Genomic DNA, 21,973 nt, shown 5'->3' on the forward strand with positions numbered 1-21,973 from the left:
CACACACATACACACGCACACACACAATTCAAAGGGCTTTATTAGCATGAGAAAACATATGTTTACATTGCCAAAGCAAAAAGTGTAACAACAACGAAAACAAAATGTATACATGTACAAATAATACATTGAAAGTCAGATATACTCAGATACTCTCGATGCAAATAGTTCAGGAATACACACAGTGATAATAAGTCTTTATGGGTGGTTGTGTTCCAGTTTAATTGATATCCTTCTCCTATCACAGGAGCTCACACATCTTGCTACAGTCACGGCTGGCGTAATTGAAACGATTATGTAAAACAAAACAAAACATTGATTTACCCAACACTGATGATAGTGGTGTCAAACTAGTGTAGTCTATGAAGTTATATGCCATCTATGAATTATATGGAAAAAGTTGAATCTGCAACACTGCTTCATCTCTCTCAGCTAAAAGAGGTCCTTGGACATTGAAGATGCATATGTGTGTATCAAAGATTTATTGCTGACGGTCAAACGGTTCATGAGCAATGCTTGTTCAAAGTTTGCATTTTCAATTGAGTGCTATAGCGCCACCCTTTGGTCAATGGTTGTGGGCTTCACGTTTTCACTGTTTGGCATAACCCTTACCATATTGCCAAGTTTTGCAAAAAACGTTAAGCCAGAACTTCAATATTTGGCCTAAGAAGAAGAAGAGGAACAATCTTTCCAAAGGTGGCATCGCACTACAGGCTTCCAAACAAATTTCGGCCACTTGTATCCACGACCTTATTCTTCCAGTCATGACCCACAACTGCTGGGGTGGCTGTGATATATTCATCTTAAATCTCTAATCGCCTACTCAGTCAGCTTGCCCACCGAGAATGGCTCGTCAGCAGTAAAGATTGTTAATCCTTACACTTCATGACCCGGCCTACGGGCTTGGCCACCTAATTACATACAATACTTATAAAGTTATACACAATACACATATGCATTTCCAAAGATTTGTCTCCATACAGCCTGTCACTCTGGTTACTCTCTGGTCACATAACCCAGTCATGTCCCTCCCGTTTGTAATGCGGGAGCTGGCAAAAACCTATGGGAACTCAGATTACTCTGCTACAAGTAAGTAAAAGTAGCTCACAGTCAAAATGTTACCCAAGTAAGAGTAAAAAAGTACTTGCTTTTAAATCCACGTAAGTATTCAAGAGTACATGCTAAAGTACTCAGTCAGTACTTTACAGCCTTCCTAGAAATCTACTTGAGTAAAAGTAAAATATTTGTCTTTGAGAGTAAGTATCAAAAAAATCTCAAGTAAAGTACAACTCCTGAGAATCTGTACAAGTAGCCTACGAGTACTCAAGTACATTTATTTAGTTACTGTCCACCTCTGCTGACCGTTGTAGGCTACTGCGGACTGGTGTAAATGAGTGTTTTGTGTACTCTCCCTCCTCCCTACCTCTCTCTCTAGCAACCAACCAACAATGCTCAACTCTGCGCTAATGCTCGAGGCTTTTGCCCTAGTGCAATATGGAGGAATTTCCCCCCAAATTTAGCACAGTTCTGGTGACACCTGATCCACATTACATTCCAGGGTAAGTAAGGCCTTTTGCAACTTTGTTAATTCGAATAAATAGCATAATCAAGTCAGCCAGCAGGTGTTCTCAATTATGCAACAACACCAGTAGTCATAAAGTATAGGCACAAATCCACGATGTCCATCGACCGTCAAAAACTGTAAATTGTAAACAAAATATGATGCCTTGCAAAAGTCCCGTCTGGAATTTTGTAACACATGAATGGAACTGTAAGCCTAAGAGGCTATAGCCTACTACTATACATTGATTGATTGATTGATTGATTGATTGATTGATTGATGCTAACAGTTTGCATGAACAGTACAGTAGCCTTCAATACAAGGTCTGCTAAAAAGATTAATCAAAGAAAGCCTCTCAGCTTATTTCCAACAATGGGGTCCTCATGTAGGCTACTACGCACACACACACACGCACAAACGAACACACGCACGCATGCAAACACACACATATGCACGCATGCACGCACACACACACACGCACACGCACGCACGCACGCACACGCACACACTCACTATAAGCACAAACTGCCAAAAAGGTGTTGTGGACTGTACCTTTATGTAGACGTGTGTGGCCTCTTTAGCTACGCAGGTTACTGCCCACAGCTAAAGTTTCACCTGGGTGAGACCTATGGGCAGCTCACAGCCAAGCTGTTGACTAGTCCTGACATGATGACGCACTCCAATCGCCTGGTGCTCCACACGGGACGCTTTCCGTCCACGGAGGAGGACACGGGGCCACGGGACGAGATCTGGAGAAGCTTTCATTACGGAGGTCAGAGGAGTGTGCAGAGCGTCATACCTCCTGGATACACAGGTATGACACCCCACCCTTATGTCCAGGGGATTTTCTGTTTTAGACACCATTGTAATGTTCTTATTTTGATCATAACGCCCACTTTACTGAATGTCAAGTCTCCAGGTTTTCTCCAGAATATGTATGACAATTATTTATTATGACACTATGCCACATTTGGAGTCCACTGGTAGTAGTGGTTCTCAAATGTTTTATTTGCAAAGACCCCCTTAACTCTGAGAGTGTTCAAATGGAACAAATTGGAGTTACAGACCTGTTATGGTCATTCAGGGCTATCTGTGTTTCTGGTCATATTATTGTCCACTCATGTTGTATGTCCGTGGCAAAAATCATGGAATGTTGACAAAAATGTCCACCACCAGCCAAAACATGGTGATGACCCCTGATTAGTGCCTTGTTGTGGTACAAAAAGATGGATCTGAAAGCTCCCTGCGTGCTGTGAGCTTTTAGATCTGCTATGTTTGGTGCGTGACACCGTATGACTGGAGCATAAACAATGCTGTCTCGCACGCACGCACGCACGCACGCACGCACGCACGCACGCACGCACGCACACACACACACACACACACACACACACACCAGTGAGTGACACCACACACAGACACACACACTGTTGTTATGTAATGTTAACCGTTTCTCACAGGCTTTGTTCCCAAAAGCCGAAACTATTTTGCTCATACGTACGCCGAGACGTGCAGGCGAGCGCTCACTGAGTTCCAACGAGACCAGGAAGCCAGGGCTCATCTGCAATCAAAAGACCTGCCAGTCCTCTACAGCCACCCAGAGTTTCAAGTAACAACTCTTTCAACACGCGCACGCATGCACACACGCACACACACACACACACACACACACAGACGACACCGAACACTTGCTGACATCACACGCCTAACACACAGGTGTTTAATCATTCATGGTGGAGATAAAGTGTCAGTTAATTGCGATGTTAAGTGCCTTTCTCTATAAGAGTAAATCCAAACCGTAGAGCTTTCCAATCAGACCACTCAGATTGAACCATTTTGTGTCGAGATTCACAATGATTAGATTATTGTTGATCCTTTAATGTGGTGGTACAGTATACGCAACGATAAGGTAGGCTACTGTAAGTCCATGTATCGACCCCCCCCCCCCCCCCCCTCAAAGGCCCAGGTACCGACCACTCCCCTGAGAGCCATCACCACACAGCCGTTCTCTTACAAGGCAGAGTCTCAGAAGGATATGGGATCACCGTACTTCATGGATGACACAAGCCCGCACAAGTACTTTATTTCAGGTACAATGTATGAGATAGCTTTATGTTTGAGTTTTTGGTTGTTACTTACTGAGACATTCCATAATAGCTCACGGACTGATGTCTGTCGATCTGTCTGTCTGTCTGTCCGTCCGTCCGCCCGTCCGTCCGTCCGTGTCCAGGTTTTACAGGATATGTGCCAAAAGCTCGTTTCCTGATTGGCACAAGTTACCCCATTACCACTAACAAGGCACTGATCCATTTTGGAAGGCAGTTCCGAGGCGAACCCACCACCTCCCTAAACATCCCAGGAGAGATCTGCACCCTGCCTCCAATTCCCACGGTGTATTCCTCCACACAGGGTCTGATGCCTTCCTACACAGGACATGTGCCAGGTATTTTTCATTATCAACACTTATTGTACTTACTGTACGAGTAGTACAACACATGATATAAGTATTATAATATTGTCTGTTAAGTTGCAACTCCCTTTTGGAACACATTGAAGTTCTCTGTTGTTCTCTGTATGTATAATGATGATAACCACCACTGCCGTGCAAGGTTTTGTTTAGCAACTTTGGATCAAATTGTGGGTGAATCTATAGCAAATGTTTTACCACGATATGTTTTAATCGTCAGCCATGTCTAACTTGATGCCATTCTACAGGATACAAATTCCGATATGGACGTACCTTTGGTCAACTTACCCACAACGCGCTGGGGATGGGTGATGCTCGGAGGAAGATAGAGGGAAGATCGTAGTGTGAAAGGCCAGCAGACCACAGCAAGATTACACCAGATCTGAGGAAATTATATTATGAAATGAGTCAAATTGCATGTACTTATCATGAATAAGCACTGGATTCAAAATAATTTGATCAAATATATAGCAGTGTTGACATTCTATTGGGTTCGTATGATTTATTGTGAGATTTCTGTAGAATTCTGTGAGTATAACGACCATGTATGCTTACAGAAGACTCCACAATACAGAAAAGACAATCAGACATAGGCTATAGACAACGCAATCTTTATTTAGGCCACTCGGGACTCACTAGAGGATGCATCCAAACGTTGAGGGAAAAAAAAACATATTGTAGTAAAGTTAAGTTATATTATTATTATAATTATATAGTTATAATTTCACTTCGTTTAGTTTATTGCAGGACACTGAAAATCCTCATCGAATGAATGACAAGACAAGACAATTTATCAGTCCCCATTCTAGCTTATTACTGTTCTTCTATCAAAATGTACCTGACAGTCTATATTCCTGAAACGACCACATGATGGCTTATATTTGTGCAACGTCACACACCTCACAGAGAGACATACATGTACTGTACAGTCCTAACAATTCCACACATTTAAAATTCACCTGCAAAAAAATAAATAAAGCCAACTATTCTATTTGTATTCTTTCATAAAAGCGTCAAAGAGGAATTTGGGAAAGTGGATTTGGAGCCTCTACTGTAGCAAATACGTTCAGCACCTGGCTGCAATGTTTTCCATTTTCTCATGCACATACATTTAGCCATGCTTGGAATTACAGCAGATCAAAACAGGTGGCTAGAATTTAGTTTGCTACATGAAGGTGGTGAAGGGCATTATTTGGGTACTTCCAAGAATTATTGTTTGTTTGCAAGAGTGATCTTCATCTTTAATAGAACCTTGTGTTGTATTGTACCAGCTCAGTGGCCTTGTGGTTAGAGTGTCCTCCCTGAGACTGGGAGGTCGGGGTTCAATCCCCGGCCGGGTCATACCAAATACTCTAAAAAATGGGACCCAGTGTCTCCCTGCTTGACACTCAGCATCAAGGGTTGGATTGTGGGTAAGTCCCTGTGACATACTAGAGTCATGTCCAGGGGGTGTACACTTGTACATCAAGCTGCCTCACGCCACAGAAACAGGGGATAGGCTCCTGCCCTATGGGCCTCATGGCTCGGCAAGGCTACTTTTGTGTTGTATTGTTATAATATGTGTACCTGTCCCTGATTAAAAGTGCAAATATTGTCTGCCATCTTTATCAGTTGCTCCTTGTGCAACAACTAAATCTGTGACCCGTTGGATTCTGTGACGTTAAGAGGGTGGATGAATACAATCACAGAAATAGTAGTAACACAAATTCCTAGCTATTTCCTTTCTATACTGTATTTGCAAAATCTACTTCAATCTTGTTTGTTTACTTTATATGCTACAAGTGCTATTTTGAGACCTGTTTCATCATAAACATGTGAGAGAATGTTCATGGATATAGGTACTACTGGCCAGCAGTGGTTCTCAACGTTTTTGGCTGGGAACCCACGGAGATGCTTTGGCCATGTCAACCCCCAGGTTGAGAACCCCTGCTGTATACAACCCAAGCTTCCAAAAGTTCAACATCACTTCAAATGAGAAAGTACAGCAGAAGAGGGGAATCTATAGATACAGGACATGGATTGTTTTGTACAACAAGAATGGTACTAGGAAGTCCTAAGGCAAGTGCATTTTCAGTGACATCATTTGATTGAAATGTATACACAGGGTAAATGCAGAAGACAGCAGCGTAACCCACAACATAATCATTTAAGTATCGTATTCGTCCAGAGAGCTCGTTGCACGACACAGCAAAATCTTACCACTCATGCTCAGCAGTTCTCATGACAATTCTATTGTTTGTGCACCATGAGATTACTGAAAAAATCTTTGAATTTATTTTTAATAGATTATTATTATTATTATTATTATTACTAGTAGTAGTAGTATTATTATTAGTATTATTAGTATTAGTATTATTATTATTATTATTATTAGGCTATTGCTTTATTGGGAATGCTTCTTGATAGTGTTGTGAAATAATAATAATTAAAAACTAAATGTGGGGAAACAAAACAAATAATAAATAAATAAAAATGTGTCCACGACTCACAAATGTGTCCTCCTGACCCACTGTTTGGGAACCAGGGCTTTAAAGTAACATGGACTAATGATCGTGCACATTTTTAAACTTTTCTATACATTTTTTGGTAAAGTGTATGTAAGTCTTCCTCTATCTTCCGTCTAAGAAGGTTTCAGGCTGGTGTGTTCTGTGTTGTGGTCCTAGACGTTTCTGTCCAAGTCATCAGCTCCATCACGGAGCACACAGATTGGGCCAACAGTCCCAGTTGGGACCTGTTCAGCTGCAGCCACTCTGAGGGTCGCCTATACAGGTACAGAGAGAGTACAGGTGAGAGAGTACAGGTACAGAGAGAGTACAGGTACAGAGAGAGTGCGACAGAGAAGCTATTTATTTTTTTCATTTTTTTCAATGTATTTTTATTGAGGCTCTGAGATTTCACAACTGTTCAATCACAATTCAATGTATATAGAACCACACATTTTTCTTTTTTCAACATAGCATAGGAAAACAACAAGAACCACAATACGGACATTACAATGCACAGACAAAAAACAAACAAACACAACAAAAAAAAAGACAAAACGAGTACACCAGTCTTGACATGATTACATTACAGGTCACCAGAGTCTTTGTTATTCACTACCGTTCAATAAGGTACATTGAAGCGCAGTCTAGAAGAGTCCACTGTATCTAAGACTGGTTCCCATACCTTTGTGAACCCTTCCATGTTATCACGGAGGAGATAAGTCAGTTTCTCCAGAGGAACGAGAAGCTATTTATATTGGTACAATTATACGCTTGGCCCAGGCGGTGGCGTAACCGTCTGGGCACCCGACTGGTAATCCAGTCGCAGTGTGCCGCGGGTTCGACTCCCGAGCCCGACACGGCCTTTACTGCATGTCTTCCCCCATCTCTCTCCCGTTTCCTGTCAGCCTACTGTCTGTCCCTTCAAAAACCAATAAAAGGCGTAAGCCGCCAAAAAAATATCTTTAAAAAAAGAAAAAAATTATACGCTTGCCCGTTTTTCCTCCCGGAATGTTCCTCCCCAGCAGTGTTGATTTCGTCGACTAATACTAAGATGAAAAATGTTCGTCGACTACCTTTTTTCCCCTGACGAAAACTAAATGGAAACCAAATGAAAACTAAGCCATGATGACTAAAACCAAGACTAAATAAATACAGTATATTGACAATTTTGTCAACAAATAAAAACTAGACTAAAATGTTTAAAAACTCCACTATGCGCCTTCCCAAATGTGTGTGACCAAAATAGCCATTTAGGGGAAAGCGTGCCAACACGCCCATGACCACTCATCTTTTCATTGAGTCACAACTGACATTTTTTAAATGTCAAAGTGTGTGTAATCTACGATCTAATTCGAGCTTTCATTTGGTATATAGATTGTGCGTGTATGCCGTCTCGAAGAAACGGTATCAAGCGAAAAGGAAAGTTCGGGAAATCGGGTTAAACCCCATTTGCTGTGCTATGGGGTGATGAAACTGAACACACGTGCTGCACGAGCAAAGCATGCATGGGTGAAAGCTCCCTCCCACACTATGTGCTTCTGGCTAGGGGAAACACTGTATAAAAATATTTCTGAATAAAAACGTGTCACCGCATATATCTATAAAGAAAATGTAGTTACGTCACTGATAGTGCTCACCTTCTGGGCTGCTGCGTCCCACTGATGCTGCCTGACACCCCGTGTGTCCTGGTGGACGGATCCATGGCTGCTCCAAACAGCTTGGCCCAGCGCAATCTGCCCTGTGAGGGACTCTCATCCTGGACCTCAGCCCCCGGTGGTGTCACCGTGGGACTATCCCCCTGTTCTCGTCTCTCATCTCCACCTCGCCGAAATGAAGGACGCATGTCCGTAGAATTCTGGCAAAGGTCCTCCCCTTCGACCACCCCGTCCGCGAAGGCAGGCTGTCCCTGCCACCATTCGGGACTACGAGCCGACCATCGATCCCTGTTAGGCACTTCTGTTGCGCGATTCTCCTCCACTTGAGGCCGGTGGCACCACGGCTTCTGGGACGACGCTTGGAGATGCTGAACTTGGTGAGGCGACCCAGTTCGCACCGAGCTCTCATTAGCTCCGGCCTTTTTGTCGGCCTGTAGCAGAGGCCAGCTGGTCATTAGAAAGGTGGAGCAAGGAGGAACGCCGTACTCCTCAGAGCACAGCTGTCTGCTGTATAACAGGCGGGGCTCTAGCAGCAGGTTCAGGTCAAAGGGCAACATTGAGAGCGGCTGCAGCAGAAGTAGCAGCTCCTGGAATAATGGCTGGCTTTGCCCCTGAGACATGGGCAGGAAACCCCAAGAATGGTAGTGTGTTGTGACCACATCTGGGGAGAGGGAAGGAAGGAAGTGCATGCATTATGTGCAAAAAGTCAAATCATGTACATGTATGTATGTATGTATTTAGAGAAACTATGATAATTTTTGAATAGTGAAATATACAATATATAAATGACTACTCAAATACCTTTTTGGCTCTGAAGGTGACATAACCAGTATTCTAAAGCTCTCAGGCTAAAAGAGAGAGCAGGAGAATGTACATTAAAGTGATGATTGAGTCACAATGCCTCTACACACAGCAAATGCATTAATAATATCCTTCAATATTCTATGGACTGTTCATGTTTAACTAGGCTTGTTCAGCTCTTACTCTCTCATTTATTTATATTGTGTATATGCTATTGTGTATATTTACCTCTGGCTGCAACATAATTATATATCCTACAGTAACCATGGGAAGATGCTAATGTTGTTTTAAAATGTCTATGCCAGCTTTACACACTGCATACACTGACACACTACACACTAAATATGCGTTACACTTTTTTTTAACTTATTATAATAATGGAGGGTGACACGTAAAATAATGTGTATAAAAATGCAAATGCTCAAACTGCTATGCTTCCCACACTACTCATTACTAATCCTTGGGGTCCTGATGACAAAACCACATATATTTATTCGCAGACTGTACATATGAACATTTTATAACATATACAGTTTTGCCATCAGGACACAAGGCTGAGAGAAGCTATAGCATTGCAAAGATAACTTTTAAATCACCACTTTAAATCAATTTTTGTAAACATTATAAAATATTTTACATGACATTCTTATTTGTTGTGGTATATATACAAATGATACGTTTATTATGGCTATAATTGTTTGGTATTTTGATCAGTACTCACTTCAGCAGGCCCATGATGAAGGCTCGTAGCCGTATAGAGTAGTCTGTGAGCTGGGAACACTGATTGATTTTGGAGACCAGGCTGCTGAGGACTCGTGCACATGAACCTAGAGATTGTACAAAGATAAAGACATTTGAAGCAATAACGTATCAGTGCGTTAATCCCACTAGACCTGTACGTGCCCGTCGGCCACCGGCCTACTTGAGAACGATGCAACTTGGGAACCTAATAATACCCGTTGTCAACTTGTCATAGCAACCGTTTTAACTATCTGTCTGTGTCCCTTTTGTGCCCATACTGTATATGGAGATCTCTGTATCTGCCTGTTGCCATGGCAATCAATTGGCTGAGGCAGAGGCTGGGAATTGCCAACCCATTCAGGGTGGGATCGAACCCCTTTTGGTGTAGCTATTGATTTTTTTTTGTTGAAAAAAAGCAGATCTACAAGCTCGTAGAGTGCCGCGCTACGAGCTTGTAGACAGGAAAGAGCTTGTAGAATCTTTGCTTCTAGGGGGGGGGGGGGGGGGGGGTCCACAGCCAAATACAGATACTTCTGGGGGTCCTTGACATGAAAAAGGTTGAGCACATCTGACATAGAAACAGGTTTTTCAGAAAACTGTTATGATTTAGAAGCCTTTTTTTTTTTTTTTTTAAGAATCATCCTCAGGTCTAAATGGATTAATCATGGACACAAAATCATCTTCTATAATACAACTTTATTTATATAGAACCTTTCAAAAGTGTATAAACCCTAAATATAAACCTGTCTGAGTCGAGACTTCCACTACGCTCCAAGCGTGGTTACGACGCTGACCAATGATGACGTCCAGCTTGTGATCCCTGAGTCCGTCCTCTAGAATGTTCTGGACCGTTGGGCACAAGTGTTCTAGGACCAGACCAGCGATGGTGGGACTCCAGGAGCTGTTGCCCAGACGCATCTGTGGGATGATACATTCAGGGCTTTTGATTAACCACTTTCAACCTGGCCTCCCTATTTTGGGCATGTCATTATAGGCCAATTATTTTTTTTAAGGGGTGCACGATTATGCAATTATGACAAGGTCATATCTGCCGATACCGATTCTGACCGATTCCGATATTATACAGAGGACCACAATGGAAACAAGCCTAGGCCCTATAGGGGCTTGGCCCAAAGCCTGTGAATAAAGAATTCAATACATCAATAAATAGCCTATACACTACCAAGTGTCTGTTTTCACAACGTAAAAAGATATTACATCATATTTGATTTGGCTTTTGTTCTAGACAAGAGGTACTAGAAACTTTTGATTTATATTGAACTCATTGATGAATTTCATTTATTTTTTTCTGCTGAAAACCGATGAAATAATCTGTATTATTTTGAGACCGATATGGCATTTTTATGGCCGATTCCGATTATGCTACCGATTATATCGTGCATCCCTATTTTTTTATATAGCGGAAGTTATATAAAAAAATATAAGCTTGCAGCTTTTTTTTCAGATGTTTTTTTGCTATTTTGAAAAAAATGTTGAAAGTACAAAAACAGGGCGTAACCAGATGAACGCCAGCGTTTGGCTGGTCCATGCCATGCCATACCTTGTCCTCAGGGTCTCATCATGCCATGCCATACCTTGTCCTCAGGGTCTCATCATGCCATGCCATACCTTGTCCTCAGGGTCTCATCATGCCATGCCATACCTTGTCCTCAGGGTCTCTGCTGCTGCCAAAATGAGCCATGATCAGATCCACTGCCATGCTCACAGATCTCAACAAGCCTAGAAGACCATGGATAGAAAGGAGGTTTGGGTATAGGCAGAAATAAGCCAGAATGCAATGCATTATCATAGTTATACCTGACGTCCCTATATGGGGACAATAAATCACTATCTATAGTTCTATACTATAATTTACCAAATCTCTGTCTGTGTGTCACACTGTGGTTGGCGTAACTCGGAGTGTCCGACCGAACGTTCTCAAACTTGCCGTGTGTGTGTCTCATATGCTATTATGACCCCCGGGGTGTGCATTGAACGACAATTAGGACAGACGGACCAACGGTCCGCGGGGGTCTGAGAAAGACGCACAAATTCTAAATGTTAAGCTGACCTGTCGTCGGCTTAACTGATTGGCCCGAGCTTTGTGTAACGTTAAATGGAATGATATTGATATATGTGTTTTCTTTTATATAATATAAAAATAAATCAAACATTTTCATTACATTTCAAGAAATATAATAAAAAATGACAATACTTGGTGTCGCCATACATACATACAGCACCCGAATATGAAATATGGAACACTAAGTGATTACTTTTCATCTTGCTTGATGCAAAACAGTTCTCTGCAGCTATAGCGTGCAGCAGTGTGCATGATCTATATGAACTGCCATGCCCTACTAACTCTCCTTCCCCATCATCTCACACCGCCTCCACCTTCCCTGCAAAATGTCATGGTAAATTCTTTATGCATAGTGAGAGCTGTTGCCTATGGTGCTGCATGCTGCACCCCGCCGCTCGCTGCTGCTCGCTGCACTCGCCTCATCAGTGGCGTGCTCAGACATTTAGAGGGGCAGGTGCTCAAGTGAAAAAGGGGCACCTTGTGCAGCGCGTGGAACCGGCCGGTTGCCTTAATAGTGTGAGATTTATAGATTTTGTGGCCTAAATAATATATTAGAAGCTTTTTATCAAGAATTGAGCAATGTCACCATGGTCTACATACATATTTTTTCAAAAGGGCACATTGCTGAAAAGGGCATCAGCGACTGCCCACAGTAAATAAATAGACTATTTAGCTCATTCATTTCCCCCCATATCATGGCTCTGGTCTGAAATAACATTATTATGTGTATCATAAATCATCAGCACTGTAACCATTGCAATGTACCCCCGTATACCGTAACCCCCCCCTCCCCAACCTCACCCCCATCATCATCATCATCAACCCCCATCTCTCTCCACTCTCTGTGGTTGTTGGAGCTTACAGGCACTCCTCTCACATAGGCTAGAGAGCAGAAGAAGGCTCAGCCAATCACGTTCAGGCAGAGTTAAAAATAGGTCATGTTTGAGAGAAAGACCCTTCGGGGTATTGAAGGCATTGCTACAGTACTCTGAGTTCTTCCTTACTGCTGGCTCTTTATAACATCTCACATCACTGCACTGCCACAGTGGAAGGCTTCCATGACTCCCATCCTTTTGATACAAAATGTCATTCTTGTTCTTTAACATGTTGTCGTCCACAAAACGTTAAAGGTATATATTCAGTGATTTGACTTAATTCAAATATCACTTATTTTTTCTTTTTTTCTGGATAATCCTCCCTACTATAGAGTGTGCTGACCATATAAGGAGTTCCTCCCTGTCCCCAGTGAGCCCCTGGGGTCAAAAAACCCTAGTTTCAGTTTTGGTGGCGGGTGGCAAAGCCTTCATCCAATCAGGATGAGAGGGGCCTTCCTCCAATCATGATCGAGTGGGGTGCACATGCTGTTGGCCTGTTGCACTTCCCCCCACTGTAGAGCGTGCATGTGCACATTTTGTTACCGGGGCGGACTGGGTGGTTCTCCAAATCACCCAAATCACTGAATGCTCCTTTAAGAATGTGATATAGGTAGCATGTTGTTAGACAGATGATGAGATGCTAGATGTATTGTTCACCTGCTATCCAACGTTCCCTCTATCTACCTTGTTGTTTATGATTGACTATAGAGCTCATGCATATCGACAAAACTTTTTATGACATTTAGTCGACTGAAACTAAGAGACTTTCACTACATCCATGAAGAGAAGGCTTTGGATGCAGTGAAAGAGGACATTAAGTTAGTTGGTGTGAGAGAAGAGGAGGCAGAGGACAGGGTGAGATGGAGGCAGATGATTTCGCCGTGGCGACCCCTGAATGGAACGGCCGAAAGGAAAAGAAGAAGTCAACTAAAACTAGTAAAAAAAACTATTCAGATGACTGAAATATGACTAAAACTTAACAGACTATGACTAAAACGAAATCTAAATTTGCTGTCAAAAAACATTAATTAAAAAAATTAATAAAATCATAATTTCATTCACTTCGTTATATTTAGCCCTGCCGCAGACATCGGCTGACTCTCACCTCTCCTCTGAAGGTGGCTGAGCGATAGTGAGTCATAAGAAGCATCGGGCGAAAGGCAGAACTCCACTGGCGGCCTGTCACTCAGGATTAAAGACTCGCGTTGCTGCTGCTGACACTGCCTCTGGTCTGTAGTACCGGGCCCCCAAAAGTCCTGCCTCTGCTGTGGCTGCAGCCCAGAGATGGTCAATTCGGAGAGAGGGCTCGCTAGGGACAAAGAGGCTGTCAATTTGTCTTGGAATAAATGAGACTGCGTTGTCTGTGCTACTGATGGACATCGTGGGGTCTTACTTTGGGGCTGTGGAGTAATGGGCGGACAGAGGGACAACAGCAGGGTTGGAACACGGCTGGGACTAGCATCTGCCGGAGATGGCGATTGAGACAGCGCCGCATGGTAGGAAGAACTACGGATGTGTGTTGGAGTGTGATGTTTTTTTGGTTCTGTGCTGGCATGGGTCTCTTCTTCAGGGACGAGATTAATAAGGTCTTGGCAGGTAGCAACTGGCACGAGGCGGGGCTGATTTGGGGCCGAAGCTGTTGAAGTGTGGCTTGGTTTAAAACTTAACGACTTTAAAACATCGCTGGGTTGAGTCGTTCCCGAGCGCGTGCTCGTGTTGTCCCGGCATGCATGCGTCTGACCCACTTTTGGCTTCGGGCTGGAGTGAGTTAAGCTGATCTGCGATCCACACGGGCTGCTCTGTCCTTGGTCTGTACTTGTGTGGCTCCACGTGTTCCAGTGACTGGAGCACTCTGGACTGGACATGCAGGTGGAACAGGTGTCGGAGCTGGACGGTGCCTCCAGCAGGATGGGCCCGTGGGTGCCCAGAGGCGATGGCTGGAGGTAGGTAGACATTCCGCTGCCTTTGCCCTTGCCCTTGCACCCCAGTTGGCTGCTGCCAGGCTTGCTAGTACCCCTCTGGCTCATATATTGATCGAGAAGAGAGCCCAGCTGAGCCTGCGGAGGTTTGTCTGGCGGGGTTAGCAGCACACAGGGCCGGATGGGCAACGAAGTGGGCCTCTGGGCTTTGCTGTAGCGCACCACTGGAGTAGCCGACGGACATGTTCCTGGTGGTGAGTATAGGCAGGGGAAGAGAGGAGAAATATGAATAAAACATACACATTCTCACAAAACTATTCTTCTACCGTACATACTGTCCTATTCCTTCTCGGTCACCTACAAAGTTTAGTTGTCAAATTTTATAGTTTTACAAAAAAAGAATAAAGTCTGCACACGGAGCCATGCTTCATCTAGTCTGTCTCATTCTCATTCATTCTGTTTTTCCTTTATTTGTTGACGATGGGTTCTCAGATTGTGCTTCATCAGACCTGATTGGTGTAAAGGAGCCAATACATTTAAGCTTTGGAGCATGCGTGACCCAGTGTGCAGACTTTTGGCGGGATTTTCGGATTCTGACCTTAGCCCAGCACCTGGTTCTTAGTGAGTGGATGTGTGCCTGCCTTATTGTTTGCTTCAAAGTTTATAGCTTAACCACATCCAACCCGGGATCCCTATTTTGGGCATGGTTCATAAACGGAGCTATATTTCATTATTTTCTTTTTTTGCTAATTTCACAATAGGGGAGCTACAGCCAGAGGCTATAGCTATATATATCCCATTTAGACCTGAGGACGATTCTACAAATGTCTTCTAAATTCTGTCAGTTTTCTGAGAAACCTATGTTTCTATGTCAGTGGTGCTCAAACTATTTCATGTCAAGGAGCCCCAAAAATATATGTAATTGGCCACCGACCCCCATCTGAAAATATGTAGTTCCAACCCCCCCCCCCCCAGAAGCAAAGAATTGAGTTAAAAACGTTCGCTCTGAAAGAATATATTCAAACATTTGGACCACATTTTCAGGATTTTTCAAAAATAGCAGACCTACAAGCTCGTAGCACGGCTATGAGCTTGTAGATCTGCTATTTTTTTGATAGCTAAAGTAGAACATAATGGTTAAAACACCAAAAGGTGTTCCTGCCCAGAATGGATATATTTGGGGGTCCTTGGCATGGGAATGTTTGAGAACGCCTGCTCTAAAGTATTGCCTTACCACGTCCCTCCGCTTCAGCCTCACAGTGATCCTGGTCCAGGGTTACAGATGGCTGGGCAGACACAACGCTGGGGCCTTGGCCTAGAACAGGGATGGGCACCCAGTTTTAGTCACCCGGAATGTTTTAGTGTTAGTCTAGTTTTAGTCGACTAAATATCATAAGATTTTAGTCGACTAAATCTACAGTTGATTTAGTCGACCGAAATGTATTTTGGCGGGCCTTGATGCTGTCGTAATGACTGTTCACTTGCTGAAAATAGCCGATCTACAAGCTTACCAGATCTGCTATTTTCAGCATGCGACCAAGTGTAAAATGACAAATGACATTTTGTTTTTAGTTTTAGTGGTTGAAATCAACACTGCTGCCTACTTACACGAGGCTCTCCCAACAGGGCTGGTAAACTGGGTCTTACTGGCGTCACAGCGAGCGTAGTCAAACACAGTATTGCTCTGTGCTGAGGATGAGGTTTTGGGGCTTTCCTTTTGTTGTTCATCTTTTTCCTGCCAGTAGAGGAAAAACACAGAAATATTCAGACATGCAGAGTAGCACAAATATCCAGAGTAGGTCAGAAATACTGTACTAAGTGAATTAAGGGTGCCATGCTACTTTTTTTTTTTTTTTTTTTTACAAATTGTTTACAGTGATTCACCTTGGCACATTTGATTTAGTTTTGCCTTCCATTTTTTTCCTTCTTCGTCCTTTCGGCTTGTGTGATGTTGGTTTACTTTCATTTTGTAACTTCTATTTAATCAGGGTACAACAGGGCCCTGAGTCAGTGGATTCATATCAAGAGGTTTAGCAACATTAGCGTTTGGCTCTGTCTGAATAGCAGCTGGACCTAATTATAATCAATTACCTGGGTTGTAGCAGGTTCCATTTACAGTAACAGTACCAATATTATTATTGTCTCCACCAGGCCCAATTTGGGGAGAGTATGTTTTGCACTCCGTCCGTGTGTCCGTCCGTGCGTCCATCTGTGTACAGCTAATCTCTGGCACGGTTGGCCCGGTCGATGTGTGCGCATATGCACATTCCCACTAGGCAGGCAGAGGAAGAAATGCCACTTGACATTTTTCACATCAGCCTCATGGTGGCACTATAACTGGCCCATTTGTGTTTTTACCTATAACTAACTTTGTATGCACACTCCCTACAGGTCATGGGAAAACCTTTGACCTGCATTTTTGTCTCCACCAGGCCGAAGGCATGGGGAGAGAGTATGTTTTGCACTCCGTCCGTCCGTCCGTGTGTGTGTGTGTGTGTGTGTGTGTGTGTGTGTGTCCGTCCGTCCGTCCATCCTTCCGTCTGTGCACAGCTAATCTCCGGCACCGTTAACCCGGTCGATGCCAAATTTTGCATACACACTCCCTGGATGCCAACGATGAACCTCTGCCCCAAATTTTCCAGAACGGCCTGTTATAGCGCCACCAGGAGGCCGATTTGTGCAAAACAAGTTTTTGGACAGTACACCTACAGGTTTTGTCCAAACATCACGCAAATTGGTACACAGTCTCTCTAGAGCCATTCAACGAAGCGGGTCTTTCAGATTTCTCAGACTCCATCCTGATTGGCTAAGATTGGCTTCCAAAGTTCGCAGGAGTGCTCAGTTTCAAACAAAATGCTGCAAATCATTAACACATTGTGTGATTTCCGTGAAATTGTGCACGCACATTCCCACTAGGCCGAGGAAGAAATGCCAAATGAACATTTTCAACTCAGCCTCATGGTGGCACTATAACTGGCCGAAAAGTGTTTTTACCTCTTACTGCACGGATCTGTGGATAACTTTGTATGCCAACTCCCTAGAGGCCAAGAAAGTGGAATTTTTCACATCTGCTCTTTATAGCGCCACCAGGAGGCCGACATATGTAAAACACATTTTCTAATATTACTCCTTCAGATTTTATCCAAATTTCACGCAAATCGGTACACATGCTCTCCATAGTCATGTGATCAAGACGGGTTTGTTTGATATCTCATAATCCACCCTCATTGGCTACAATTGGCAGGAGTAGCCCGCTTTGTACCCGTTTTGTACAAATTGCCACAACTACTCAACGCAGCGTCCGATTGTGGTGAAACTGTGCATGCATATTCCCACTAGGCTTTGGAAGAAATGCCACCTGACAGTTTTCAAATCAGCCTCATGGTGGCGCTACAACAGGCCAAGCCGCGTCACACACACACACACACACACACACACACACACACACACACACACACACACACACTCACACACACACACACTTATATTGCTCCTAAACATTTTGCCAAACATCACACACACACTCCTAGCCTCCTGGTGGAGACCTGTGCCCAGAAGGGCACTTTTTCTAGTTCACATCTGCTCTTTATAGTGCCACCAGGAGTCTGGCTTCTAAATGCAAAACATTTTTTTTTTTATATTAATCCTTCAGATTTTATCCAAATCTCACACAAATCGGTACACATGATCTCTATAGTCATGTGATCAAGATGGGGCTGTTTGCCCAGGCGGTGGCGTAACCGTCTGGGCACCCGACTGGTAATCCAGTCGCAGTGTGCCGCGGGTTCGACTCCCGAGCCCGACACGGCCTTTACTGCATGTCTTCCCCCATCTCTCTCCCGTTTCCTGTCAGCCTACTGTCTGTCCCTTCAAAAAAAAAACAATAAAAGGCGTAAGCCGCAAAAAAAATATCTTTAACAAAAAAAAGATGGGGCTGTTTGATTTCTCATATTCCATCCTGATTGGCCAAGATTGGCTTCCAAAGTTTTCAGTTTTATACAAATGACGCAAGTCATTAACACAGCGTCTGATTGCGTTGAAACGGTACACGTATATTCCCACTATAGGCTGAGGTAGAAATACCACTCGACTTTTTCCCAAAAACTCTCCTATCCTTGTGGAGACCTGTGCCCCGAGGTGATTTTATTTTTTGTGTTTCATCCTTTTGACAAATATACAGTATGTCCATGTACAGCATATGCATTTTCGTCAATAAAAACATCAATCAATCAAATCTACAATAATGATTTTGTATCAATGTTTTTGTTTTTTACAATCCCATTACCTTAACTTCGTGCTTTTGCGGTGACTCTTTCCTTTGACCGGAAGACAAACAGTGGGATGGAAGCAGGTTGGGGGCGGGGCTGCCTCGTGGGGGGTGTCCATCAGCACAGCTGGGGACAACGCTGGACCAGGCGGGGCTGGGTGACTGGGAGGGCGGGTCACACGTCACCAGTTTGTAGTACTTCTGATTGGTGCCCGTGGCCAGTGTGGCCTGGCTCTGGAGACAGGCATTCAGGTCCGACGCCTCCAGAGAAGAGGACAGAACCTGGGACGGTGGTGTAAGTACATTTACCTTTACAAGTACATTTACTTATTAACCCATTTAGACCTGAGGACGATTTCACACATTTTCTGAAAAACCCATGTTTCTATATCAGTGGTGCTCAAACTATTTCATGTCAAGGACCCACAGAATGATATGTATGTGTAGGGCGACCCCCATAAGAAAATATGTTGTTCCAGGGACCCCCCATAAGCAAACATATGAGTTAAAAACGTTCGCTGTGAAAGAATATATATTCAAAGGTTTGCGCCACGTTTTCACGATTTTTCAAAAATATCAGATCTACAAGCTCATAGCGTGGCACCGAGTGCCGCGCTATGAGCTTGTAGATCTGATATTTTTCAATAGCTAAAGTTTATAATAACTAGTCCTTACCCGTTCTGAATATATGAACAGCAAATGATGTTCAGTGTGGTGTCGAAACAGCGCGTGTGTTCACGTCAACATGCCCCGTCCTAGTTGTTTTCCCCGTGTGGGTCTGTTACACGGAATTTCCCCGTGTGGGTCTGTTACACGGAAAAGTGTGTCCGTCCCAACATGCATTTCACTGGTGACCCGGAAGCCGTCCCAACATGCATTTCACTGGTGACCCGGAATAGGACAGACACACAGCGATAGGTGAATTTAGTAATGCTGGTTAAAACACCAAAAGGGGTTCCCGCCCGAAATGGGTTAAATAAGTACCAGCGTGGCCTGGCTCTGGAGACACGCATTCAGGTCCGACGCCTCCAGAACCTGGGACGGTGGTGTAAGTACATTTACTTATTAAGTACTGTTACCTATAAGTGCAATGTCGAGGGTATTTGTACTTTACTTGGGTATTTCCAATTTCCAATGCTTCTCCTATACGTCTCGGACACAAATATTGTACTTTTTACTATGTTTTATGTGAAAACAATAGTTACTAAGTTACTTTGTAGATTTGGATTATTATTACAAAACTATACATTAACCACTTCAGCCCTATACAGTATACATATTTCGGCCATTTGAAAATACCGATCTACAAGCTCACAATGCGTCGCATCATCGCAACGCATTGTGAGCTTGCATATCGGGCTATTTTCAAAAGATTTGTATACATTTGAAAACATGAAATGGAACATTCTGCATAATCAGTACGTTTACTTTTGCTCCTTTAAGTACATGTTGATATACCATTACTTTTGTACTTTTACTCAAGTAAATGTTGAATTCCGGGCCTTTTACTTGTAACGGGACTATTTTCTACATTGCAGTATTGGTATACTTTTACCACTGACCTGGGACAGTGGCCCCGGGGGGTACAGGTTACAGTTGGTGTCGAGACCCCGGAAGGGGGGAGACTGGCGGGCCGCAGAGGGCCCCATATCCACCTCTGCTTCCAGGGGAGCGGAGACCGTCCAGTCCCCCGTTTTTTGGACGTCCGTATCGGGGGGAGTCTGCTGGGAAACAGGCCGGAGGTTTAGGAAGACCGATCCATCCGCCGGCGGCGAGAGCTGCATCGCATGGCTGCTGAGGTCACGAGGGACCGAGGGGTTGCTGCTCTTGCTGTAGATGGTGCAGAAGTTCACCAGGACGCCGTCGGAGCTGTTACTGGACGAGTCACTGACAGACTCTGTCGTGTGCCCGTTTAACATCTCCGAGCAACATTTGTGTTGGCCGGCATTGACGCAAGACTTGTGATCCTTCTTCGTCTCATTTAGTCTGGCCCACTCCTGCTCTCCGCAGTCCATTAAAATGGCACGTGATCTCCGGACGAGAAAGCACTGGCATGATGGGAACGTGTCCAGCCGGCCGGTTTGGTTAGAAAGCCAGCCGCTGTCCAACGGACCCACCTCTTTGCCCCACACGCCATCCACGTCCGCACGACGAGGCGTCCTGGAACGACTGGAAGCATTGCTCAATGCCCAGTTAGAGTTCCCGTGCAGCACGAAGGAGGAGTCCTCGTGGTATTTGTGCAGGTTGTCTCCCTCGCTGTCTTCATCTTCCTCGTCCTCGTCTAACTCGGTACAGGGTAAGAAGGAGTTGCGTGATCGCAGACAAGCCCTGGCACCAGAGCTACCGTTCCTCCCGTGATGATGGGAGCTGATGTGTGTAGTAGGTGGCACCGACGCCTCCTCCGGCGATGAGGAAGCAGAGTTGTCCCTGCCACTGCTGTCACTGGCTCCTTCTTCCTCCACTCTGTCCTCTTTGAGGCTGCCGTCGCTGCTGGAAATGTTCCTGCGGCTACTAGAAGAGGCGGGCTCTCTGTGGAGCGAGCCCTGCTCCGGCAGGGAGACGGCGCGGCCCGTGGTGCACAGGCGACCCGGCTTGTTCGACGAGCCGCATCTTCCTGCCTGGATAGGAAGCTGCCAGGCGGAAAGCTGAACAGGGAAGTGGCACGCTATCAGGGTGTCCCCTGATAGGCTGGAAGCCCTGATCATTGATTAGACTTTACGATGTGTCATAATGGTGTTGGTAGCCGTCTTCGTGGTTTTATTGGGAGAACTACCTGAATGGGACAGAAATGCAACGCTCAATAAATATTATCGATCACAGATCAAATTCAAAGTTCAACGTGTCTGGTTAACCAACCATGAAATGGTAAAAACACTTCATGCTTAGTAGCCTAAACTTGACCTGAGTAAACCTGATCTCTTTGGCGAAAATAGCAGATCTACAGGCTCCCAATGTGCTGCGTTCAGAATCATCTGATTGGAGTCCTTGACATGAAAAGGTTTGAGAACCACTGAGCTGGACAATGCAGTAGGATATAGGATATTATTCCAAATTAAAACTATGAGAGTTTCCGGCCGTGGGCTGGGGGGGCGGGGGATCCGGGGGCCTCTGGCCAGTC

The 21,973-nt window shown here is 44.3% G+C and overlaps 2 protein-coding genes across 2 annotated transcripts; one reads left to right on the top strand and one right to left on the bottom strand.

Annotated features, from left to right (window-relative positions):
- Window positions 1–1,494: 1,494 nt before the first annotated feature.
- cimip2b (ciliary microtubule inner protein 2B) lies at window positions 1,495–4,371 on the top strand (the record flags this gene model as incomplete). The annotated part of the gene is made up of 6 exons (XM_079525355.1): window positions 1,495–1,559; window positions 2,143–2,375; window positions 3,022–3,170; window positions 3,522–3,651; window positions 3,792–4,004; window positions 4,277–4,371. 6 exons carry the CDS (start codon window positions 1,495–1,497, stop codon window positions 4,369–4,371), a joined length of 885 nt encoding a protein of 294 aa, XP_079381481.1.
- Window positions 4,372–6,592: 2,221 nt separating this feature from the next.
- LOC306939316 (AP-4 complex accessory subunit RUSC2) lies at window positions 6,593–21,560 on the bottom strand (the record flags this gene model as incomplete). Its single annotated transcript, XM_079523904.1, has 14 exons — window positions 6,593–6,789; window positions 8,152–8,830; window positions 8,971–9,017; window positions 9,692–9,797; window positions 10,455–10,629; window positions 11,375–11,451; window positions 13,775–13,978; window positions 14,063–14,836; window positions 15,823–15,903; window positions 16,197–16,323; window positions 16,473–16,484; window positions 18,874–19,137; window positions 19,840–19,890; window positions 20,418–21,560. 14 exons carry the CDS (start codon window positions 21,558–21,560, stop codon window positions 6,660–6,662), a joined length of 3,870 nt encoding a protein of 1,289 aa, XP_079380030.1. The 3' UTR covers window positions 6,593–6,659.
- Between the last annotated feature and the right edge of the window lie 413 nt (window positions 21,561–21,973).

Source organism: Electrona antarctica (genome assembly GCF_951216825.1).
Source record: "Electrona antarctica genome assembly, chromosome: 16".
Classification (NCBI taxonomy): Eukaryota; Metazoa; Chordata; class Actinopteri; order Myctophiformes; family Myctophidae; genus Electrona; species Electrona antarctica.